The following is a 26,518-nucleotide window of genomic DNA, read 5'->3' as shown; positions in this document are numbered from 1 at the left end:
GAAAAGGAGAACACAGTGAGGAGAAAAGGACATACATCATCAACTTTCTCTCTCCTCTGTATGCTGCTGTTAGGTGATTTGGACAGCACAGGAATTCTTATGAATACCCTTGTTTTATTAGTTACTTAAGTACATTAGCTATAAGGGCAGTATTATAATTGTGTAGTTTTCTTTCATTATAATGATGGCATTGCTACTGATTGAGGTTTACAGAAAATATCTGCAATCAGTAATTTTAACTCATAAAGAGATCTATCACTAGTTACAGTACGTGTGTCAGTGGTAACCTTATCACTTCAAGTACAAAGCAAACTACAATGTCAAGATCTAATTTATTGATGAACCTGGGTAGAGAACCATGGCTCTTGCATCAGCTGAATTTATTTAGTTCAATATGTTCTTCAAAAGCTTCTCTCTTTTTTTCAACAAATAAGCCCTTTAACGTGCACTCAGTTTTTCATGAAAGAACTAAGCGTGTGGAAGTTGACTGTCATTTTTCTCATGCTACTGTGACAAGGAAGATGACCCCCAGTCCATTTGTTAGCTCCAGTCAACAGCTTGGTGATTTATTAAACAACGCCATTATTAAGAATTTGTTTCAAGCTAGGCATAGAAGTCTTACAAGATATTACTATAGGTGTATTTTCATACCCTTGCTTGTTAGTAATCATGTGCGGTGCATAAGTTATTAGCATAAGTATTGTAACTTTGTAGTTTACTACCATTATTTATAGCCATTGCTACCAATTGGGGTTTTACAGAAAACCTCTCCAATCGGTAGTTCTCTCTTTGCTGCCTTCTATTTTCTCTCTCCCTCTTTCTTTGTCTTTGCTTAATTGATGTTGATTGTTTTAGTTCGGAAACAGTTACAGGCTTAAAGCTATTCAAGGCGTAGCCAGTGCATGCAGCTCCCACCACTGCAGAGCCTGGGGAGGTGTAAAACGTGTAGCAACCCTACCTCATCTTTCGAAGAGAAGTTGTTTCTAAACTCAAACCCACAACTACTTGGTCATGATAGAGCAACCTTTGCCACTGCACCAAGACTCACCCTCCATTAATTTGGTCACAACATCAAAAAAAAAAAGAAAGTATAACTGTGTAAGTAACAATTATCGAAAGCAAGCATCTTCCAGCTCTTCTCCTATTCTTGCAAAAAAGTATATGGGCACTCATAATTGACAAGTGATGGTCAACTTCAATGTGTTTTGTGCGGTTGTGCTGAATGGATTGTGAGCCACAGCCACCTTATTCTCATAGTATAGTCTATCAAATTTGGTCAGCCTTAAAGCCCACTTCTTTGATCAACAATTTAAGCCACAAAAGTACACATGCTTTATGAGCCATTTCTTTAAATTCAGCCTTGGCACTCGCTGGATGCTTAACTGCTCCCCCAAGCTACTAATTTTCCTCCAACAAAGGTGCAACATCATAATGTTGATCGCATGTTTGAAACTGACTATGTCCAATTTGCATCAGCATATCTGTCTATTCTCAAGCAATTACTTTCTTGAATCCCCTTTCCTTACGCTAAACTATAGATACCATAGAATCTGGAAAATTGCTTCTATGTGGTTCACTCTATGTCTTGCATGAATGGGTTAAAAGCAATGACAGTATATCTATAGATGCAATATCTAAATGAGTGGGGCAAGATGGAACAACTTCTCAACAAGTGAGTTCAAAGGCTAGCAACCTAACATTCCCATTTCACCTACGAGACCCAAGAAATACTTCTGCCAAAAATATAGATGACTTTGCTTAACTATGATACTTCAATTCCTACAAATAATTTAATGGTGCCAAGATCATCTCAACTTCAGAGATAGATACCCTTAAGCTTATTTAGTTCCTCATCATCATCATTATTCATCACAATGTATCAACATACACAAAAAGGATAGTAAGCTAGCCATTCAAATGCTTGGAATAAATATGTTCTCTCCAGCTTTGATTGTATCCATTTTCACCATAGCTTGTCTAACCGGCCAATCCAAGCTCTTGGTGATTATTTCAGGCCAGCCCAAAACTTTACTATTAGCTTAGGCATCATAAATATTGAGGATACACCTCATATTGATAATTACCAAGTAAAAAGGCACTTTCTCATCAAGTGGATATGAGGGCAATCTTGATTAGCAATTAAGAATAGAAGACCCCTAATATGGATAACCTAAACTACATACAGGTTTCTTGAAAATCAACTCCATATCCCTAACTGTAGAAACTGAATTTTAATACCCAAGAAAGTGTAGCAGCAGCAACAAAAGGAACCGTATTGAGTCTCACCAGAGATTTAGTCACTAACAATGTCGAAAAAAATTAGGGTTTAGCACAGAAAATTACCACTTTGAGCTGATCCCACTTTTACATCAAAACCTTTTCAAAATTGATGAAAACTCCTAGGATATATATGTTCATTCCATTCAACTTAAACCTAAAATTTGGTACAAAGGACTAATGAGTTTCCACTAAAAGCAGCTTCTTCTTCATCTTTTTTGGCAGGATTACATTGCCAAAATGCTCCTGGCCTTAATTAATGCCAAGACCTCTGATTGATCCCAAATTTTAGGCTCCAGTGTGATTTATTGTTTCAATAACATCCTATAAGATGGTGTGATACAGCCACTTGATAACTTTGGATTCAAGATAAGCAGTTTAGTACTACTGCCACCTATTACTTAATTAATTAACCCATATCAGTCATGAATCAGTGACCCCTATTCCACCCATGTCAATCATGTCCCCAAGCCTCTTGACCAAAATTATATCTTGTGAATGTGTTAATAGTTGCTTTCTTTTATTTTTTTTCTTTTATTTTTATTATTCTTTTTTTTTTTTGAATTTTCTACGCATTTTCTTTTATGATCCATTTGTCTTTTGAGTATTCAACGTTTTTCATCAATAAACCTTTCTACCACAACCATGTCTTCTATCAAGACTTCTAAAAACACTGCTTTTATAATGGAACAACACTACAAAGATATCATTTTTACAGTTTGAATGGGAAGAGCTCAAACAAACAAAAAAGTAATTGCAACTGGTCTGTTAGTAACAAAAAATAAATGTTTAGTGCAAGATTCAAATTATGAAACCATGCAAATTAAACCATTAAAAAAATTAATAGATCAATGCAATAGATACAAACTTCTTCGAATATTAAATCTTTTTGATGATGCATACTTCTCAAGGCAATCAGGAAGCTAATATTTCCACTTTTGAATCAAATTATCCTTAATATAGAAAAAGAACTTTAGGATAATAAACTCTATCAAATCTATATGATAGCCATGCTTATACTCATGGTTCAAGTTTCTACCAAGATGGGTCAAAATTTCGGTTAAACTTGGGTATCCCAAGAAACCAAGACAAAACCATGGTTTAGCTTTAAATGTACCCAGGTTTCAATAGGTTTTGTCAAGTTTTGAAATTTTCAATAATTCAAACCAATATTTTGAAAATTTCAGTAGTTTCAACTAATAAACCCCAAGTTAGGACCAATTTCAATCAACCCAATGTCAGCAGTTTCGGCTAGTTTTAAGAAGTTTCAGTAGTTTTAACCAGATTTGACCAGCCCATCAAATGTCAAGTTTCACCCCGAAATCCTTGGTTCCAACCCATCTCAGCCATATCTAAGTTCTTGGCTAGTCAAAACCATCATCTAAACCGAGATATTGATGCTTGTTTATATTGAGGACATAATATATACCTTTAGAAAGCAGATTCACAGGTAGAAGCATGGTAATAGGCTGGCAGGTTGAATCTAAGCGTGACAGTTGGATGCATGCAGGGAAAGGAGAAGGAGAATGCAGTATTTCTCCCAGCAGACTAGCATAACCACCTCCAAGCAAGCTTATACAGATTATTGTAGTGTTAGGAAGGCCTTGGAAGAAGTCCATCACATATCCTTCAAGATACTCAACCCTTTCTGGTGCATGTCTCCTGAAGTAGCAGCAGCAGCAGCAAGAAGAAAAATAAAATACAATAAACAGTTATAAATGTACATGGTATCTCTGAATATGCAAGTGCAGGGATGAAACCGTATATACCTGAAGCAGTTTGCAGAAATTGTGGGATCTGAATTAGAAGCATGTGAGCCCTGAAAATGCAAAATAAACATTAAATGACAAATATAATGCAGTATCTGTATATGCCTTTCACCTATTGCAATCTGGCAAGCCCAGACCAAGATGCATATATTAACAAACAATGGCTTACTTAGTTATTCCTCAAGAGTACAGAGTTGCAAAACGACATGTTCCAGGATTCTGAAAGGAAGGATATAAAAGGCAAATATGCGAAGTGGAGAGCAGCCAAAAATAGTACTCCTAAGCTGCAACAACAATTATGCAAACTCTTTGCATGAACATAAACTAGATCCTAAAGACAGCAATTGTATCTTTATCGGCTATTTCCAGGTACAAACTGAGATCTACTCTTCTTAGCAGTATCTATAGTTATTTAAGAGAACCTGGCTTGAGAATGCTGACTTAATAGGTAAGTTCAAATTCTCCCCCTCCCAGATAACTCCCTTTCTCATTAAGTAATCTTCCAATATTCAATAAGATAATACTAACGCATAAACCCAAGAAATTTGAAGGGGGGAGGGGATTCCTGCACCTATAACAACCTAGACTTTAGTTACCTATAGAATCAGTCAACAAGGAAACGAATTCTAACTTAATATCAAACTAGATTTATCATTGTTTATTACAAAAAAAGATTTCAAGAAAAGAATGATAGCCGCATAGCATATCTCACTCCTTTAAAATTCATCCTTGTCCCAAGACTATGCTCAGGATTGCTTCTTCAATCACCGTACATAATAATGTCATCATCATCCACAAATCAAGGTTCAATTAAAAAGAAGTTATTCCATTGATGTCTCTAATCTGTAGATAAAGCACACTGCATAGGTTTTCTGCATGCATAGGAGTGAGAGAATGGCAGTTCATCAAGGAAAAGTAACCATTTGAACACCATTTTTACCAAATACTGGTCTCATGACAAACATAGAATATAACCATCATGTTGCTAAATACAACCAATAAAAGCACTAGCTCCTGTTATAAGCGGTTCCTTGTTGAAGTATGCATGATAGTGCAGATACATACCTCAAAATTTGTGGAGTCTACGAATTTTCCACTCTTACTTGAAAAGAATTGATGGTTGAGATGTGAACCAAGTGAAGCTTGATGAAAATATGCAGCCCAGTGACTCACAGAAAGGGAGTTGCCAATACAAATAGGCAAAGAACAGAACTCAGCAGAGGTGGAAAGCAAAAATACAGCAGCAAGCAACCTAGAGACCTGTTGCACAATCAGTAGATGTTGAAACTGTATCAGTAGTTTTTTATCAACCTTAGGTAGTAAAGAAAGTTTTCAAAATAGTAATCGGCAGCAACACAGGCAAGACAATAATCACAAAAGGAAAGGCTGGATGACTATATAAACAAAGAGTGAAATAAGCAAGAGAAATTTGGACTGGCCTTTCCCAGCTATGAGCTGCCTTATGGACCACCACAGCATAAAATCTCCAGAATTAATCCCCCATAGAAGAACATACAAAATGAATACACAATGAAGATAAGCATGATTTAGTTTCTCTATTTGGCTGAACTGCTTCACTCAATGTCAGTAGAGGAAGTGCAAAGACAATTAGGCTCCTCCTGGCAGATGTCCCTTGGTTTTGGATTTGATGACAGTACTAATGTATTCAAGTTTCTCTAGGGTATAACTTCACAATATTTGGAACAATTTCAATACTAAGCAAATGGAAGGAAGCAAATACAACATTAGATAATATGAGCTATGATGCAATTTAAGTTATCCAATAATCATGACAATGATCAAAAACAAGTCAAGGCCTAGGAGTGACCTTCTGAAAAAGTGAAGGGAGATCACGGCAGAGTATAAATGCTTGCAACAACCAGGAGATAACTCTGGAAAGCGGAATATGAGACAGACCACAGCAGCCCACCCTACTAATTGGAGTAAATCAAGAAGGTTAGAAAGATAATAGTCAACAAAAACTTATGATGTGTAATGAGATTAAGATATAGGAAATCTGACACATGCATCAACCCAAAACGATGTATATCATAAACATAAAAGTGAAGAGAAAGTGCATCAGTGTCCTTGATCAAACAAAAAGAATAGCTTAGCCTTTTCTTCTCGATAAAGAGCATCTTAAAACTCAAAAGAAAAAAAATGAAAGAAACTAGGACCATGTCGATCCAGTTGGTAGGTGGTAAAACTGTTAGGCCTCCTGGTCTTGATCCTGAGGAAGCTGGACTCTACTTTCAACTCAACAATTCCATAACTTCATGCCATTGTATGATGAAAAACAAGAGACTAAAATGTGCTGCCATGTGGTACTCAAATCTTATTATGGAGGACAATTGGCACTGAGAGCTTCAAGTTATGCATACATAACATAAGGCTGGTGAATAACCAATTTAGTTGTCTAGCTCACATCAGATAAATATTCATAAACATTTAATACAATGGCAGTATCCATATCTGCAGATTACTTAAATGGCTAAAACTCCAAATATCAATATAACCACAGACTTGGGATAAGAGGGAACCTATAGAAGCAGCCAAGGAAGCGATTGAACCAAAAACTACAGCACAGTCTGTTTGAAGATTAGCATCAATCTGCAAACCAACACTTTCTTTATATCACTTGGAGTTTCACCAAAAAGCTCAAACTAAGTTCTCTCTCCCCCCCTTTGTATTCTTTGGTTCGGTTTTAATATATTATTTATTCATCCAAAAAAAAAGTTTGCCACCATTTCACTTAAAACCTCGAGCTGTTAAGGAAGGGCAGCATCAATGCACATATCAAAACTATTTAAACACCACTACTACCTAGAATTCCGTTTCAACGTGTTGCTGCACTGAAACATTTCATGAAATTTCAGCAAAACCTGGACATTATAAAACTGGGCCCATTCTAAAGCACCTAGGCCCTTAATAAAGCCTTGGAAAAATGCTTGTAACACCTGGGGTACTTGCATATACATAAGATTTGTTCAAACCAGTTTTGTGTCATTCCTTGCGTACAAATGAAACAAAAGTGGTAGAAAACCTGGTATGCGCTGAACGATAGTTCTTCACAGTAAACCAACAGATGCTGTACAATACTGATGCATGTTCAGTGGCAAAGTAATCATCTGGTATGTCCTTTCCGATGAAATCAAGCAACAGAGAGTGTGAAATACCAGAACAAGTCTGGCAAAAAGGCTTTCTACCAAATAGAAAAGAAATGCTTCTCCAGAATACTTTATGTGCTTCGTGAATTTCATCATGAACTTGTATGCACTTTCCTGACAATGAAAAACTCAAATGAAGTCAAAAGTAGTAAAAGGATAAAGAAGCCAAGAGAAAGAAACTATTCTCTGTTTTCTGAGAAATTAAACATTCATAAGACAATGAGTATAAAGAAAAGAGATAGATATGAGTACAAAGCTTTCAGAATACCTATCCCAGTAAGTAGCCTTAATGAAAGACGTCGGTGGTGAAATTCCCATTTAGTAACAATGAGATCCTTTACTGATCCAGTCTCAGCAGCTTCAACAAGAACAGATTTCCAACAAGTGGTTCCACTGCAAAAGCATTTATGTTCACATCCTATTTCAGCTTTGGAATTCTTGATGAATGATCCTTTCAGTCTAAGAGCCTCAGAAGAACCAAACCCAGGATTGCAGCTTGAACGTTTAGTAAGTCTTGATTCTGGCTCATCCTGAACTTGGACACTCTTCTTCTGATTAGATTGGTTTCTGGAGCGAGTGACCCTGAAATTTTGGTCAGTTTTCAGAATTGGGTTCTCACTTAGATGTTTTGATGCATTCCTTGTCTTTCTAACCATTTTATTATTCACTCCCAAGGACTCATCTTCAACCATCACAGAACAAGATTTCTTCATATCAAAGTGATTTGTTGGACAGCATGCATTTGTACTGGTAAGATTACAATCAGTGTCAACAGCAGTTTTTCTGTTTCTTGTGCTCTCAATGTTTGGTCCAGAAATACCAAAAAAAAAATCTTGCTTCGAAGAATTTAGTTTTTCCAGTGCTGACTTGTACACATCTAGAGCAACGGCTAAGCTGACAGACGGAGGAGAATCTGTAGAGGTAATAACTCGGCTTCTAGTCAAATCTCCAATTAGCTGATCGATTGTAGCTTCCATTATCAGCTTACATCTCTTGCATGATATGGTTGTGCAGCCATCTTCCAAAGTTTTCTTAGCAACATTAAGTTCATTTTCTGCCAAATCCCAAGATTTCCGTTTGCGATATATTTGCCCTAGAGAGATCGTAACAAATCACAAAGGGTTCAGTTACTAGATGTCTTATGGTCAAACAGAAAGAAATAGACACCCACAAAGACAGAGGAGAAAGAATAGGACTCATAATTCCCATACCCAAGACAGATGCAAAAGCAACCATAAAAAGCTCCAGTCCATGAATAGAAGAGATATGCTTCCCCCCAAGTAAAATGGCTTCAGCCTCAGATCCATTCCCAATTGCTTCATGGATAATCCCAACCTAAATATAATATAAGCAAATACAGCGTTATGTTGACTAAAAAAAAACTAATCTTAATCTTATCAACTACAGCTTGGGAAAGGTGGGGTGAGGAGGAGAGAGTAAAGATAAGGAAACCTGCAATGTGCTTTCCAGATAGCACTGAAGAACAGTCCAGGGACTAAGAGGACCACCTTCTGAGTCCCATGAGTTCACACCATATGGCCAAACTTCAGTAGCTACTGATCCATAGATCCTGAGATTCTTTTGAGTGTTTTCATCATTTCCATTCAAGTTCATAGGATGCTGTGCATTTGAGAAATAAAACTTCTGCCGCAAAAGCTTCAAACGTAAGCGTCGAGCCTCTTTTGCATACTTAAGAGCCTAATGAATACAAGGATATCATGAGGTAAGACTAAGAGTAACATGTAGAAAAGGGTCAGCAGTTTGAACTTTGAAGAAACAAAATTCAGAATGCCTTTAACCCCAATGAAAGATAAGAGCATGTTAAAAAAAATTTAAATCAATACAAAAAAAATCTTGTGAATTCCATTATTACAAATACATGGTGGTACATCATACATGCAAGTTAAAGTGATTGAAACTGTAGAAATATATTCTATTTTAAAAGTTTACAATTAATTTATGAATGTGTTTTATCTAATCATTGCTGCTCAAGAGTTAAAAAGTTGTTAAGAATAAGATGAAAGGTGGCCTCGGACAAGGCTATAGACCAAAGACACTAAGAATAATAGTTAGTTCAGTTGTCAAAAACCTTTTTGAAACAATATGTTGTTCCATTGGCATAAAATGAAGGTGTTGTCATTGTTGGCAACTTAAGTGGGCTTTGATATGGTACAGCAACACACAAAAAGGTTCCGAGAGAAAGAATCCAATTCAAATAAAGAAAACTCAAGAATCTCGTTTTTGAGGGTCTCTCAAGAATCCCGGTTTTGAGGGTCTCTGTCCAGTTTTGATCAACCTCTTCATCGGATGGTCATCCAGTGTCCGATTGAGCCGATTTTTGGAGGAGAGCTTCACGACTTCTTGATCTTCAAATCCAACGGTGGGATTGTTCATTGGAGATCTCTAAGTTAGTCCGATTTGTACGTCAAAACACTCCTTGTTTAAGTCAGATAGGAATTCTGAGTTTGATTCAAACTCTGAGTTTAATTAATCTATAAAAGGAGAGCAAACTCCAGCAGAAGAGATAGGACGTTTTGAGGAGTTTGGGAAGAGCGTGGAGGTCGAACCAGAAGACATTGGTTGGCTTTGGAGATCTGAAGCTTGGGAATAAGAAGTCTTTTGTTTTGCTGAACAAGAAAGAAAGTGAAAGAGAAGGAAGAAGAAGCAGCAGAAGAAAAGAAGGGAACATGGTTGTATGGTTTTTTTAAAGAGAGAAAACTGAAAAAGATTGAAAAGAGAAAAAAAAGGGGTGGAGAAAAAGAGAAACAAGTATTGTTACCATGCATCTTACACAAGTTGAGGTAACCCGTATTCACAAGTTATTGTCTATTATTTTCTAGGTTATGTTTAATGATGAAGAACCTAGATCATGAATGTAATTTGGGGAACTTGAATTATTGGTTTACATTGTGACCTAGCAAGTTGGAGCTTGTCTAGGGGGTTGGGGTTGCCGTGCCCTTGTCTGTCTCAATTGCATTTTAGACTATAGCGGGGATTGGTGTTCCCGGACTGTTGTAGCAGTCAAAATATCTAGGAGTGTATTGAGTAATATACGAAACCCTAGGTAGGGTATTACTCCGTGGATGTAGGCAATTTGGCCGAACCACATAAACTCTGGTGCATTGCGTTTTTTGTTTATTTTTCTTTGTTGCACATATTGGAGTGCCTTGATTGCAGAGTGGTGGTACACTGTCTGGTAGACCCAGCCACATTGTGGTGTGTGGTGGACGTGTCCTTGTGCAGTTGATAGCTACGAGTGGTACACTGTCTGGTAGACCCAGCCACATTGTGGTGAATTTTTTAAGACACTGATTCACCCCCCCCCTCTCAGTGTCAATCTGGGAATAACACAATATAAAGATATATTAAATTTAGAGAATATGTCATACACGAAGAACTGATTCAGGCTTCAGAAACCATGATTTCCCAACCCCAATCCTCTTGAGGCTTTAGTACAAATAAAAAATTTAAGTCAACCAACAATGAATTGAAAGAAGCTTCATAGTTTCATGCAATAGTAGAGGGAAATTACGAAAAATGTTATAAAGTTGATTGGGTGCCTCACATGAACTGTCACTGTGCCCAGTGTATAAGGCCCATGCTTTATAGCTGTATATTCTAATGGAAGCCAACAAGTGCAAATGAGATAGCCAATGAGCTAGTAGTAAAACAACCGTTGAACCCAGACTTTGTTTTGGAGATGGTATAAATATGTGGACTTATTATTAGCTCGTACAGATGGTAGAAGGGGTGGATCACCTTCGTCATCTTTCACGTAAGTGCAGTCCCCCTCTTTTTCTGGAATAGATCAAGAACTCACTCTGGTCTTAGTAATATCTCATTTTTTTTTTGGATTCCAAGAATTTACAATCTTGAATGTCTCGGTATCTTGATATATCTCAGAATCTTACTATAATCGTATGCTTACCACCCAAACTTGGTTTCAATTTCAACAGGAGAACAAAGCGCAACAACCAGTTTTTTCGCTAGCCAAGTTGGGCTCCAAAACTGAGTTCTCAAATTATGCTTGCTGTTGATGAGATAATCACATTAACAGGCTTATTTTGTATGATATAAACCTTTGATTTAATTTTTTTTTGCAATGGACCAATTTAATAGGCTTTCAATAGGTCTAAAATGTGAGCAAACTGTAGGTATTTGGGATGAGGCTTGGTACAAGCTCATTCTTATTCCTAGTTAAGATAGGACTAGTTACTTATTAGATTTACTTATCCAGCTACGCAGTAAGCATTCCTATTAAGAAGAGTATATTTAAATTTTTCATAGTAGACTAGTTTATATTCAGTAAATATAAGCAATATAAGGCTGCAGAGCAAGAAATGATTGAATGTCTTGAAGTTATTGAGATTTGTTTAGCCTTAAGAGTCTGTGACAGATATGGTGAGTGGATGTCCTAAACCTAAGATAGGTTCTCTTCTTCTGCCTTCTTTGTTCAACTTTCTTCTTATTACATCTCCGTTTAACTGTAAATCACCTTCTGTTTTGAGTTGCTGATCAAAATCAAGGAGTTAATGGGGAAGATCTGGTACCTGATTTCAGCAAGGAACACATTCCTGCAACTAACCAGACAACCCATAATATCAAGTAATTGACTTTTGAGTCTGATTCAGCTTTGTACCTACATCACATGCTCTGTTTTAAGTTCAATTTTAGTCAACATTTTGAGTCTCGTCAATCTCCTACGTCATAAGTTTCATAAACTTTACAGCATTAAAGGCCCCCTTAAGGCCTCATGGAATCCTTTTCTAGATCCAAAAATTACAAATTTTAATTCTGGATTTATAGACTACCCAAGAAAAACAGAAAGTGAACCTTTTCGTTCTGGTTTGAAGATTCTGTATCGTTGCTGTATTCAAAACTGAAAATGATGATCCATGTCTCTTTCCATTATTATTTTTGATAAATTATGGTATTAGCTTTGAAAAGAATTAGAAACTTCAGTTCTGGTTAATAAAGAAAATACAAGAGATTATGAGTTGGGGAAAAAGTAGGAATGGTTGTATTGTTGTTTATGAGTTTGAAATGATGCAGAATAGGTTAAAAAAAAAAACATTTTCTACATGAGTGTAAGGATTCCAAAGATTGTCGAATGACTAAGAATGGAATTGGGAACATATTAAAGCATGGCAGCATAAAGTACCTGCATGGATGTGTGTAAGAACCATAGATAGAGAAATCATCGAGATCTCATTAACATCACCTTTTCCGTTTTTTCCTTCTTTTTTTTTTTTTTTTTTTTTGGATTCCAAGATGAGACTGCACAGGAGTTAATATCTCAAATATCACATTATATTAGTTGAGATGTTGATATCTGTTGGAATTTTACAGTAATTGTATGTTACCCAAACTTCGCTTAGATTTCAACCAAGAAAAAGTGTACCAACTCAGTGAGATCCTGGTCCAACTTAATTTTGGCTGATCCAAGTTGGGTTTCAAAACTGAGTGGTCAAACAATGGTCAGAACTCTAAACATGCAACGATAAATTTAAGAAGATTGCACAATGATGGACTATAATTTGATACCTATTCATCTTAATGCATATTAAAGTTGTTTTGCTAAAATTTTATGTGGTATTGTGGTCTACGTTGAGCTATTGTGAGCATCAGGTCGCAATTTAAGTTGTTTACTTGAGTTATATTTAAGGGGGGTGAGACTTGGCACAATAGTTAAGTTGCCGCATGCAATCGTTAGGTTGTACTTTTAAAGCATGGAAACAAGCTCTCCGCAAAAGGAGGCTGTGCATCCTGTGTCAGATACTCTTTTTTGCATGAATTATATGTGTTCTATGACTAAACATTGAGTGGAATAGGTCATATAAGAGTACATACACACCATAATCTACCCAACTATGGTCCAAGTCAAACTACCATTTTGGATGTGATTTTTTAGTCTAAGGGTTCAACTATTTTTGAAGGGCCTAGAATAGGATTTTTCTAATTTGACCATTCGACGTCAAAACCCTTCATTGGAACTTCGCAAAAAAGTGTACAGCTTTCAAAACTTGAAACTTGAATGTTGATGATCCAATGGTTTGTCAAAGAAGCTTATTTCATAGGCATCAGACAAACACCATTGGTTTTTATTGGAAAGAACAACTATGTTTTTGCTTAAGTAAAGGGTGTCGGCATAGGAAGCCTCGAGATTATTAGTGGCTTTAGCATTTTACAGACCCATTAAAGAAGTTATGCTCCAAAACAGAGAGAATCACCCACAAATTTTGTGTTTAGAGTGTTTGTAGAATGTCTCATATTTGAATTATCATTCAGTGCCAACAATACAGAGCAAAAAGCTGGTACCTATTTCCTTTGTGAAGAATTTCAGTAGAAAACACGCAATATCGTATACTCAAACAATTCTTGAAATCTGTGATGACGTGTTTTATTGGTGATGCAGATCCAGCACTGAATTGGCCTATTTTCTTTTCAGACCAACCTAGGGTTGGTAGATATGGGTGTTCAGCCTTTGTTTAATACGTTTGTGTGGTCATGAGCCTATTCTATGGGCCCACAAGTTGGTGCCCAGGCTAAATACGAAAATATTTAATTAATTACTTTAATTAATGTAGAATCCGCCGAATTTAAGTTATTAGAGCATTAATAGTCTTTTCTTATGCTTTGTATTTCAGTTTTAAGTGTCCTAGTCTAAGGCTCTTTTTGGTATCAATTCTCATTCTCTATTATGCCTATTTAAAAGAAATAAGTACAATAATTCATTATTGGTCAAGAATGAAAAATGATTTGGTGAATTTTGTCGAAAATAAATTATGGAATAAAAAATAAGTTTGGTGTCAAAATAAAAAATTGTTAGAAAATAATAGTAAGCAAGTGAGAAAAGAGGAAAAAGTATGGTTCTTATAAAAGAAGGTGTATTGACTATTTTACACTCATCTTAACTATAAAATTTTAATTAAACTTGCACATAAATGAAGAGAATGAAATTCTCACCATAATCCATAATAGACAAAAAGTCTATTAATGGATTTTAGAGGTTTATCTATTAATTTAAATAAAAATAAAACTGATAATAGATGCCAAACAATTTAAATTAATGACAAATTCTCATAATTGAGAATGATAATTGATACCAAAAAGAACCTAAGTTAATTAGTTTCTATTTTGAGTTCGTTTCAAAGATTGGAGTTAGAGTCCAGCTTGGAGTCCATATTAGATCGGGACTTCATCATTTTATGTAAAAACGGATTTGATAGAGAGAGATTAGACTGAATGTTGAATAAGAAAAGCTTCCTTCCAAGTAATTCCTCTTGTGCTTGTTAGTAAATCTTGGTTCTATCAATTGGGAAGTGAAAAACCAAGGCTGACAAGAACTCTAAATGTGAACTCAAGCCTAGACACCTGTGGCTGGTTGAAGATCAGAGTTCAACCTTCATTCTCCAATTGAGTATTCCATCGTAAAGGCAACCATTCAGGTAACTAGCAGCCTACATGAACCCCTTCTCCTATCACTTTTTCCCCCTATTTTCCTTGAATCCTCCACGACAATCTAACTGCTAGATCTGCCCCAAACTTTAAGTACATCATATCCTAGATCCCAAATTGACCCCATTCTAACCCTCTATCTATCTATCTATATATATATATATATATTATACCCCCTAGACTCTACTCATGCGGAAGCCTTTGGCCCCAGGTTCACCCTTTTTTATATATTTTAAATTTTATACCCCCCCCCCCAAAAAAAAAAAAACCTTATATCTCCTGATTTAGTCATCCAAACCAAATTTGGGGCAATATATCTTTCTATTACTACTTGTATCCCCTCCAAGTTTCATCCCATTCATATAAATTTTCATTTCATATCTCAAAAAACCTGCCCCATCCCACCATCTAAATCTCTCCAAAACTAACAACTCGTCATCCTTGATACAATTTTATTCCAATTAACCCAACCAGGGAACTTAGATGCCACTAACCAAATCCATCCTTACTAGCAGAATTATTCCATCACAGCCCATATGACAAAGACGCCCTGATAAGACCCTTGAACCAAGCGGGAATTGACATATAGAACCTCCCCTGCAACTCTGAATATCAACTCTTGGCAGCATTCAACTTCATCTGAATATCACGGCACTAACACAAATTCCCAACCTCATGCATGCACGCTGCAAATAGAGAGGTAAACAAAAGCTAGAAGAAGGCAGCAAATGACTTAAAATTGCAACACTGAAATTGATATACAACCAACCCAATTACAAGACTTCCCCCAACCAGAATACCAAAATGATTGCCCCAACCGAGGGTCTTCACCTCCCTGCATGCAAGCTACACAATACAATCGTTCAATCCCCCCTCGCCGATTCCTAGTGCCCACTAATATAGCCCCAACAATTCGCCAAAGTATTCTAACTAACTACTTCGCACATAGGCCAACATGAGAGTGGCTGCTCCCCAATAGAGCCCTGCCACCTGCTCTTGTCCTCCCCCCCCCCCCCCACATATGCCATAAACATAATTTCAAGAATCCCTTTCTTGGTCCAATATGAGTTGGTTCTCTTACAAGGTCTTGGTAGAAGTAGCCCCCATTCAATTGGAGCTGCATCAATTGTTGTTGGGTTAGAATCAGTCGATGGTAGATTTCACTTGGATGGTAGTAAACAACAATTAGTCATGAACCCATGGAATATCTTTAGCTCAACATTACTTTCTCATGGAACTCTCCTTGAGAAGTTTATGTTATATAATTGCCATCTCTCACCTCTAGAAGGAAAGAAATCTTTTCAGATATGGACGTCCAACTACGGATATCTTGAAATGATTTGGAATTTGGAAAGCCATCTCCTTCGATATTCACATGCTTATTGTCCGCTAAAGTTTCAAATTTTTGTTGTTTCCTAGGGTTCAACGTGATAGGAACATGGTTTTCAAAGCATCTGCCTAGGTGCCTAGGCCCATTTTTGGGTCAAGGCATCCTGGTGTCACCTTGTTGCCTTGGTTCTCCTTGCCCTCTATTGCCTCACCCTGCCTTGTTGCCTTGACAACCATGGATAGGAGACAACTCTCTCCATGGAATGGACATATTGTTGTCTACTAGGGACTTGTTTCCTTTCTCACTATCCAAGCCCTCATTCTTAGGTTTGGCTTTTGAGTTGTTTCCACACACCCCCCCCCCACCCATTTAGAGCTTGTTAAATTCATCAATCCAAAAAATGAAAAGGATTTATTCACAGCTCAAACTCAAAGGTCTCCAAAAGAGAAAAGGCGCAAAAATACAAACAGCTTGATCAGAAGAATCTGGGTCAATTACCACAAAAGAAATCATGACAATAATAAGAATAATACACACAAAATGCAAGTTACCTCGAGAAGTCGCCCATTTGAAATAAGCTTTTCACATAAGTCATAGTAAAGATGTCCAGCAAGGAAATTGGAATGACTGCAGACAGGAACCTATGGCAAGGAGGGTTTGGGTGGAGGGACGAAAAAAGATTTAGACTATGCTTGCCATGGTTATCAGGATGTGCTATTGCAAGAGATCTTACACTTGACAAGAGATCCATTGCAGCCTTTTTAACTTTATTAATGTTGACATCAGAGTCCAGAGAATTTTCAGGATGATTCCCTTGAGGGCAAATGGAATGTGAAATTGAAAACTTCTGCCAAAATCCAATGAGTAGTGGCTCTGAATCCTTTAAACAATTAAACCAGAAACCAACAGAGTTGGAATTAGCACCAAAAAGCTCTGAAATTTTCGGTATCAAGTCCTCATCAACTGGTGAGATACAGAGGGCATGGGTCAGTCTTCTATCTCCCCATAACATTGCTAAACTCTTTTCAAGTGGGATGTGTTTCCGTTTTAGTAGCGTGATGATGATCTTGTAAATGTCATGATGCAAATGCATGTGACCCTGGCATTACACAATGAGGGAAGGAAATCAAAGTTAAGATATCAAGATTGATAATATTAATCACGATCCAAGAGCAATATACAGAATATACTAGCTGTTGATACTGAAACTAACCTTCAGTGATAGCAAATCAGAAATTTGATACAATAGCTGCACTGCATTTTCAGTCACCAACTCACTTAGCTCATCTGCAGGGCAGTGCCTTGGAATGATTACATTTGACCATAGCTCCAGCGCATCACGAATATCATTCAAGATTGCCTATACAAATACAACAAGCAAGTGTCATCAACAGTAGCAAGAATGTACATGGAACCTCTGAATGCATGTTTCATGTAGTTTTTTATTGCCAAATAGAAGCCATAGAGTATTGTCACCTCTGACTTTGGCTCAGCCTCCTGGACACAAAGTGCCCGTAAGCAATGTGCAAGTGCTAATTGATGGCATGTCAAAGCACTGTTGCTGGAAGATTTAGCAAATACTTTGTCCTGTTTCAATTAGTGATAAATAAAGAAGCATTTTCAAATAGGTCAAGGATCAACTGGAATTAGTGTTACCTTCCATAAAATAAAGAGCAAATTGCACTGGCAACACAAAATGGAGGCATTAAAGCATTGACACCCCACTTTATGTTTAAAAAGCACAGAGACTCCAAAATTGGATTTTTATTGGATATATTTGTCAAATTATTCATTGAAAACAGTTAAATTACTGTTTATTTTCAAAAATATCCCTATAATAAACAGTATCTAAAAGGTTTTCAGTAATAAATTGGACAGATATATCCAATGAAAATCCAATTTTGGGATCTCTGTGCATTTTAAACATAAAGTTGGGTGTCAGTGCTTTAAGGCCTCCATTTTGGGGTGCCAGTGCAATTGCTCTAAAATAAAATAACACAAAGTGATGGGGAAATGGCTCACAAGTATAGATATAGCCTCTGAAAAACACTGAATACAATTTTGAAGTCCTTCACTCTCACAAGCTCTCAATGCCTTTCCTTTCCTAATAAGAACCTTTGATTTCTCTAAGAAATCATTCTCTGTCATATAAATATCAGAGAGGAGAATGTCCATAATTTTCAGTTGCATTTTCTGGCATAGATTGGGATAACTTGAATTCATTTCTTCATATGCAAAAAGCTCCTGCACACAATTCAACATTCAACAGTTAACACAATGCAGTTATTCCAACTAGGAACCCCCTCCATAAAAAAAGAGGGCACCAGAATAATCACTTGGAATAGTAAACTAAAGCAAAAAAGACACGAACCTGCTCCAGAATGATGCAAGTTTTCCTTCTTGACCATGCTGGACAAGTCTTTAACATCAAGGAATACAAAGTTGGAGTATTATCTTCCATATCAGATCCATTAAATTCCATGCACTTAATCTGGATTGAAGGGGGCAAAATTTCATTGGTGCATAAACGTACAAATTAAATCTGACAAATAGACACACTTCAGATAATACCTTAACCCACTGTTTCACTAACAGTGTGGGACAACTCAACCCTTCAAGAAAGCTTCCAGCAGTGCTCCAATTCAAAAGGCTATCTATAATGCTTCTCTCTACATCACTGCTTCCACACTGATGGAGAAAATCCAGAAGAAATGCATTTTTTCCACATGTCTCAGTGACAAACTCTAGAATAGAATCTTCAGATAACTCCTCCTGACTCCCCTCTGATTTGTCCCTAAATTTCTTGCACAGTTGCAAAATACAAGTCCATGATGCTCTACAGCATAATTCTAATGCTAGTGAAGCCTGTATAGATATTAATTCAACACTTCAGATGAAGAAACTCAAACAATGGAAGAATTACGGACTTCAGAAGCTATTATGAAGTCTAAACAAATAAAATAACAACAAACATGAGAATAGTAGCAGGGAACTGTAAATTTTCACAGTGATGTTAGAGATTTATGCAGATTGAACTCAGCTCAATGGTACTAAGAGAACAGATAAGGAGGAGATTGGCACGGTCATTGCATCAAACAAAGATAGAGGGAATCTGGCACTGGGAACTTGTTCAATACTCTTTATGTGCTGTGAGATGCAGTGAAGCCCGTGGTGAGATGCCAAATTGGACTAACGAGATGCTAGTCAAGTTGCAGGAAGGAAGCCTACTTCATATCCTTCTTCATTCAAACAAGTTCTAGATTACGTTCTAATGTTGATATTACCATCTTCTCCAACTTTTTCCGGGGAAGGGGGGGAGGGAGTGGAGAATCTTCTCTAATTGATTAGTTACGTCTGCAGATTCTGCACTACATCGCTTATCCATCAATGTTGCTGCAGCACTACTATCACCATCACTGTTGTTCTACTACCTTCTAGTTCTGATTCACTTGTTTTTACTGACCTAAGTTAGTATATCTAGCTTAAAGGGGGTAGCCAATGCACAGGCTTCCGCCAATGTTTCTATTTTGGATTCTAGTTGCTAAATCTGAACTTGAATTTCTAAATTAAGGATGCTAAGGAAGTTGCTAAATCAACAAGTGGTTTTCTAACTCGGAGTGTATTTTTTGATGGGTAAGGAAAAGGTAAAATGGGGTATGAGTGTACCTTTCCCATAAAACCCTAAAATTTGAGTTTGTTTGGGGTGGGAGATGCTTCCGATATTCATCTGTCGAGGTGCCGATGGAGTTTTCGCAACCCATGCCTTTCAAATAAAGAAATATTTGCTGGAAAGCATTCCAACAAATACAAGAATGCTTAAATCTGACAAATATTGAAGGAGTGACATTTCAATCAAACTAAGTTTGGTGTTTGCAAATGCTGTTTAAAATTGCTTCAAATGAAAATAAATCAAAGGCATCAAAACTGTTAGAATGAAGTAATGAACACCAAGAAATCACGAACAGAAACAAAAACAAATTGAAGGAGTACAGATTTGACCACACACCAATGCAATGTTCTACATCAACGGGTGAAGAAGAAGTTTCACAATGCAAAAAGAAGATTACAATAGAGAACTTAACCAATCCCTAGAACAGCATTACAAAATCTCTCACCCAAAACCTTAAGGCCAAAATCCCAAATCTCATACTAGCTCCACCAAGATCACAGCCTCACAGGGAACATGTTTATAGACTTTTAATAGGGTAAAGGGGTCGACCCACCCATAGAAGAAATTTCGGTCGAAATGGTTGAAATTTTGAATGAAACGCAGGCTTTTTAGCAGAAGTATATTTTGATCAAATTTTTGGAAATTTCGACCATTTCAGAGGTTTCGACCAAACTTTCAACCATTTTAACATTCCAACTTGTTTTTCCTTAGTTTTTGTTGATTTCTATCCCATTTTCACCTAATTTTCACAACTCCTTTGCCTTCAAACACCTCTTTTGCTCATATTTTGCCTCCAAACACCTCCTAAGCCACAACAGCTACAAAGGAAACTTCGGCAGCAATAGAATGTGAAGCATGAGCCATACCCAATAGTTCCAATTTTTTTTGTTTTTGTTCATGCCATAAATGATCTTGTATTGCCCTAAAATTAATATATGTTTAGCCTAGGACTAATGATCTATGACAGTGTTTTGCTAAACTTTTTTTTTTTTATTTGCTACAATTTTTTTAGTTTCCAATTTTAATAATTATTTTCTAAATTACATATTTTGAAAAAATACATATGTATATATGATAAATAGGATTCAACTTAATATATGTGAGACACCATCACTTGATCTAATAGGTCATTTTATTTTGTTGACTTGTTGTATATGTAACCATTCTATCAAACAATTCATGTATGTTGATGATTATATGCCTGTATACAATACAGTTTGTACTTGTCAGAACTAGTCATTTGCTAGTATACTTGAATGATAAATTTTCAGTGGTTTTTTTTTTTTTGGCAAAATACTAGTTCCATTGTGTTTATTATGCTTTAAATAGGTAGGAGGCAAGAAATTAGACGAAATGGATGTCATATAAGGCTAGAAACCTAGGGTCGAAATTTCAAAAAAAAATCATATGTTTCGACCGAAATTTCGGCCTTTTCTTGGGTCGAAATCCTGGTTTCAACCGAAATTTGTTCCTTGGACCCATTGGGTTGTATCCAATCCCAGAACCAACACTAATCTCACCAGCCAGGTCATTCAAGTCACCCACCAAAACATGTTGGTGCAGGTCAATCTTCAATGCAGGGTATAAAAATTCGGGTCAGACATAACAAAAACAAACTAATACTTTACAGCTCTTTTGGTTTGTAGAAATGTTTTATCAGATTAAGACTTAAAAAACTTTTCGATCTGAGAAAAAACTCAACATTTAAAAAGTTAAAATTGCACCTAACATCTAAAATCCAATCTATTGTTCTTGAACTAGGGCGAGACTTCTTAGCTTTTCTGAATTTTACTCTAAGTATTTGATGAAAAATATCCTAAGTAAATAAAATAAAAAATATGAATATTGTAATAGTTCCAAGCCAGGTTTCCTCAAGTTCAATGCAGATAATTGAATTTGCATACAGGTTGAAACTTATGAAATTCATTAAAGTATGGCCAGAACAGTGTTGGAACCAGGCTAAACCAAGGCATGATTGAAACCTAGTCAAATATAAACCTGATCCTCATCTCATCACAGTAGGCTGCGAAATTGAGTTCTTCCATATAAGTACTACATTAGCAGGCAATACAGTATACCCAGTCATCCAACAGATGAAATTGACCAAATAAGCATCCAAATGTCTCATATTAGCACTTAGTAGGCTTTTTGTTATAGAACACTCACAACCTACTTTCAAAACCTTTTTCTATATCATAGTCCCCAACAAATACCACAAGTGCTGAATGGGTACCTGTTTTACTAGCTTGGATCGGTATAAAATCACACTAACATTATAGAGAGAGGTGACAAGATATTTTAGCTCATGAAACTGGATCCATGTCATTGAAGTAATCTGATCAACGCAATCTGCAGTCCTCTGAAATAAGAAGAACCATATAATTTAGACGATAAAGAAACTAAAATGTCACTGCTCCTGGAATCATGCAATTATTTTGTTGCAGGATTCAGAAAGCTATCGAAGCATATTAATAGGGGGGAACAAAAATCACTAGCCTGTATGCCTTTCTGTGTCCTGATGGAGATTGTGTAAGCTGCTATTGCAACACAAAGAAAAGTCTTCTGGCTCTCATGAAGCCTCTCTCTCTCAGATTCAGATGTATATGTGTATCTACATGTCAATTGTCAACAATAAAAACACTTCATCAATTACTTTTTTCCTGGGCACTAAAACTCCTACATTCTGAAGTTGTAGCGTCACATAATGAGACTAAGCATGGATATAGAAAGAGGCTTATGTGAGGATGGCAATCAGTGTAAAAATTTTCTGAGTCATTACACAAGAATGTTCACCAAATTCTCAGTAAATTAAATTGAAGACAGGAGTAGGAAAACATATCCTGAAGCAATAAACTTCTTGTTTTAGTGAAACAGCCCAGAGCAATATACATATAATAAATGCTAAAAATGACAAAATCTCTGAGGACATGCCCAAAGTCATAATGTTCCAGGTTGGAAAAACTAAATGAAAAAGACATAATATACAACATATTGAAAGAAAATATTTGTTTGGAAAAGAACTCTTCCAATGAATTACCTGGAGCACATGAAAAACACTTCACAGAATCTACAGAATGCATCCTCAATATAATTCAATCCAGCAGAAGACAGATCAACTTCAGTTTCAACAAGGATATGTTTTTTTGCTGTATTTACAAGTTCAGAAAATGGCTTGCACAAGAAATCCAAGACATTTAAGTAGGAAAACATGGAAACTTCTCCAAGTCTATGGCAACAAATTCTTGACTCCTGAAAATCACATTCCATGACTGTGCAAAGTGTAGCCTTGGCATCCTTTTCTGTACAGCAGGGGAATACACCATTATTCTTGTGAGTAATTTGAAAGTAACTTTCCAGTGAAGCAAGCAAGTCAGCCATATGTTGCACATTAGCTCCGTTGTTAAGCAAACACCTAATTGCACGCTCATCCTTTAAGCCTCTGGATTCAACATCATTACCCTCAACATTCAATGCAGCAGCATAAAGGCTAAGAATCAAACTAACTGGTGCCAAACCCTGCTGAAACAATTATTCAACTATAAATTACCATGCAACTTGGCAATTGAACACATAACTGAAGGAAATATGCAAGATGCAAGCCATTTACCTGAAAGACATCCCTTGCAGCTTCATTTAGGTGTTTTGCAACTACTCTACATATATCAGTATTTGAAGTTCGGCATTTACTTGCACAATAAAATACAAGATCAAGAATCTCATTCTGGAAGTACTGCGTACTAACCTGCCAAACACTAAGCACATATTACCTTCACAGTGATGACTACATTTAATAGAAGATAAGTTAAACCCAACGTCTTCAGTTACAATGTCTAAATAATAGCCGAATAGCCATACTTCAAAACTGTCTAAATAATGTTCCACAAACAAGCATGTTGAAAGACTGATTTGAAGGCAATGATGCTGAAATTCCAATTCCTAAACAACTATATCAATATCATGTACATTTTTGTACAGCCTGTATTAAAAAGAGCTTCACCAAAAGACCACCAGGAAAACGCCAATGATATTTTGACAGGATGCAGCAAACTATCTCAGTTAAGAATAATGGTTTTAATTAAATATAACCTGTTAGGGTTGGATTCTTGCTGTATTTGGACCTATAAAGTCCTGATTTTATTTGGTTTTATTTCCTATTCAGTTGTGGACATTGTAATTGAACCTACAAAAAAAAATCTAAAGGTATTGTAGTCTTGACAACCAAGTATGAAGTTCCACAGCTATATTGTTTTCTCAGTCCTAAGTTCTCTTTACATAACCAAAAGCAACAACAGAGGGTAACATGGTAAAAAATTCGAGGGAAACTCAAGTTTCGACCAGGTGAAAATGGGAAACTTATGTGGAAACTTGGGAAATTTCGAATCGAGGACTTTTCCGTACAAGTTTCGACATCAAGTTTCACCAGGTTTTAGAGAGTATTTTGGGGTGGGATCCTGTATTTAAGCTAATTAGAGTGTAAAGAATACAATTTTGCTAAAAAAATCAATGTAGATATGTCATTCAATGTACATAACATCAATGTAGAGTTGTCCAAAAAGTACATTATAAACTTAACTACTTAAGCACATAACATTCAATATATAATTTATAACTTCAAAATAGTTGACAATAAAAGGAAAATACAACTTAGTGTTAAGAGGAGTGCCAAGAGTGGATTCATCCTGTGAGTTGAGTAGTACTATGCATGTAACATCCTCTCCTCCAACCAACGAACATAGACATCCCATGACATTTTATGCCTATGGTTGTCAAGTTAATCGACAACTGTAACTTTATGAGTCTGGTCATCAATATGCTTAAGATAACCAACCTGAAGGAATACGCACTTTGGATAGGGAAGTCCTGATGAAGGGGGTATTTGTCTTGGGTATTTGGGGAAACATGAAATAAACAAAAAAAAATTGAAAATTTGGGAAAGCTACAAAATTTACAGGAAAAAGTCCCCAAGTTTCCATGAAATTTTCTAGGTTTCCACGAAATTTCTCAAGTTTCCACGAAATTTTCCAAGTTTCCCACGAAATTTCCCAAGTTTCCCACAAAATTTGGGAATTTTTTTTTTCCTCATGAACCAGCTGGTCTAACTGGGTTGAACCAAGTTTCAACAGGTTTCGAGGTTTCAACAAGTTTCGACGAAATTTCGACAGTTTCGATTGAAACTGAGGACTTTTTTCGGTCCTCATGAGTTTCGTTTCGCGTTTTCCAAAATGGAAAATTTCGGCCGAAATTTCACAAGTTTTGATGGAATTTTGTTCTATGGAGGGTAAGATTAGTTAGAATCCTTTGTTCCATAATTATCAATATACTCTAGGGTGCTAAACTATGAGCAAAATTAACACAAAAACGTCTTCATTCCTTCCAAAAGTTGAAATTGGTAAAACTTGGGACTTCTATAGTTTTGCAAAAGGAAATGGTGTAATACCATAGTTGGCAAAACCTCAAACCTTTAGGAATATGTATTCACTTAAGATTGATATCATGATTCAATTTTATGGATAATGCCACAAAAGAGAGTGTCAACCAAGTTAACTAAACAATTTGAAGATATACCGAAATCAGGGACATGTAGAGTAATAATTCAGCAGAAATACACTTCTTGAGCATGAACACTGAAATAGTTTAAACTGAAGGCCAAGGATGACCTCCATGCAATAGTACATGTATCATAGTTCAATCATCTATACGGAAGGAGATTTGAGAATAGAAACTAGACCAAGGCTGAAGCAAAAGTATGTATGTTGGAGGAGGCTAAGAGTATTGTGATACCTCCCATTAAATTGAAGAAGAAATTTATAAAAAGGGCGGCCAAAATGTCCAAAATTCATGGAACAAAATGCTAGGCAAACAAGAAGAAAATACACATTAGATATGCTATCTGAGATACACAATTTAACAGATAATATGTGTCAATATAGGTTATAATGACGGAAGAACATATTTTACCTTGACAATGATAGCTACAAATAAAGCTTCGTGGAATTGAGTTTCAAAAAAAAAAAAAAGAGTACAAAATATTGATGAAATAAATTATAGATTCATATTATTAACAGAGAGAAGAAAGCCTGCCCATGTCTGACAGAAGGTTTGAAATAGGAGCAGATATAAAATCATTAAGCCTACGACACCCAGTTAATGTTAGATGTGCCATATAATTTGTAACATAAATTGGATTGAGTTTTCATTGTTCCTGCTTAAAAATTTTCCTATTATAACGTAGCATCAGTTTGAAGCAGAGGATGTTACCATGCAATCGTGGGAAATGGAACTTAGTGCACATTTTAATACGTCAACAACGAGTGAGTATCCACCATCTCCTTGCAAGAAGAGGGAAGAAAATATCCTGCGTGCAGTCTGCGTAAAAAATGCCAACTCCATAAGATAACTAGCTAATTAAGAAAAATTTTAAACCCATAAAGTATGCGAGTGAGGGTTACTAGCATTGCACCTTGCAAAATTGATCCTTTGCCGATGATTTTAAACACTCAGCAAGTGCTGCCATGCAGAAAACATTTACTAGATCTCCATCAATACATGTATACTCCCCAACCATAAACAGAACACATCTGTTCAGGTTGGCAACAAGGAGGCCTTGCAACTTCTCAGATGCCTTGACATCCAAGACCCTAAAATATTCATTGCAGATGGGAATTCATTACTAATTTCATTTTCTTAGGATCAAAATGATTATCTGTGACTTTGTGTAAGCAAGAATATTCAACCCCAGAATCCAATGCATAAACTGTTAAACATAGTTTAAGAAATTGAATAATATATCAACCAAGTACAACCTAAATGAATAAAAATAACTCCATAAATTTCAAGGTAGAAATGT

The 26,518-nt window shown here is 36.3% G+C and overlaps 1 protein-coding gene across 1 annotated transcript in view; it reads right to left on the bottom strand.

Moving 5' to 3' along the window:
* The window catches only part of LOC149016105 (separase-like), a 32,522-nt gene that overhangs the window by 5,176 nt on the left and 828 nt on the right, over positions 1-26,518 (bottom strand). The window contains exons 2-22 of the mRNA XM_089157236.1: positions 26,132-26,309; positions 25,930-26,037; positions 23,279-23,413; positions 22,709-23,190; positions 22,168-22,282; positions 21,905-22,030; positions 18,573-18,866; positions 18,373-18,492; positions 18,024-18,245; positions 17,478-17,588; positions 17,215-17,361; positions 16,735-17,100; positions 16,553-16,642; positions 8,666-8,911; positions 8,425-8,548; positions 7,482-8,306; positions 7,090-7,327; positions 5,875-5,980; positions 5,112-5,306; positions 4,047-4,096; positions 3,707-3,939 (exon numbers count right to left, since the gene is read on the bottom strand). Coding sequence (XP_089013362.1) covers positions 3,707-3,939; positions 4,047-4,096; positions 5,112-5,306; positions 5,875-5,980; positions 7,090-7,327; positions 7,482-8,306; positions 8,425-8,548; positions 8,666-8,911; positions 16,553-16,642; positions 16,735-17,100; positions 17,215-17,361; positions 17,478-17,588; positions 18,024-18,245; positions 18,373-18,492; positions 18,573-18,866; positions 21,905-22,030; positions 22,168-22,282; positions 22,709-23,190; positions 23,279-23,413; positions 25,930-26,037; positions 26,132-26,309 — 4,511 coding nt within the window. The remainder of the gene's footprint in view (positions 1-3,706; positions 3,940-4,046; positions 4,097-5,111; positions 5,307-5,874; positions 5,981-7,089; positions 7,328-7,481; positions 8,307-8,424; positions 8,549-8,665; positions 8,912-16,552; positions 16,643-16,734; positions 17,101-17,214; positions 17,362-17,477; positions 17,589-18,023; positions 18,246-18,372; positions 18,493-18,572; positions 18,867-21,904; positions 22,031-22,167; positions 22,283-22,708; positions 23,191-23,278; positions 23,414-25,929; positions 26,038-26,131; positions 26,310-26,518) is intronic.

This window comes from Hakea prostrata, chromosome 5, assembly GCF_041222555.1.
Source record: "Hakea prostrata isolate BN-2017 chromosome 5, UWA_Hpros_2, whole genome shotgun sequence".
In the NCBI taxonomy this organism is placed as follows: domain Eukaryota; kingdom Viridiplantae; phylum Streptophyta; class Magnoliopsida; order Proteales; family Proteaceae; genus Hakea; species Hakea prostrata.
Note: the sequence above shows the minus strand (reverse complement) of the source record. Positions and strands in the feature narration are given on the sequence as shown.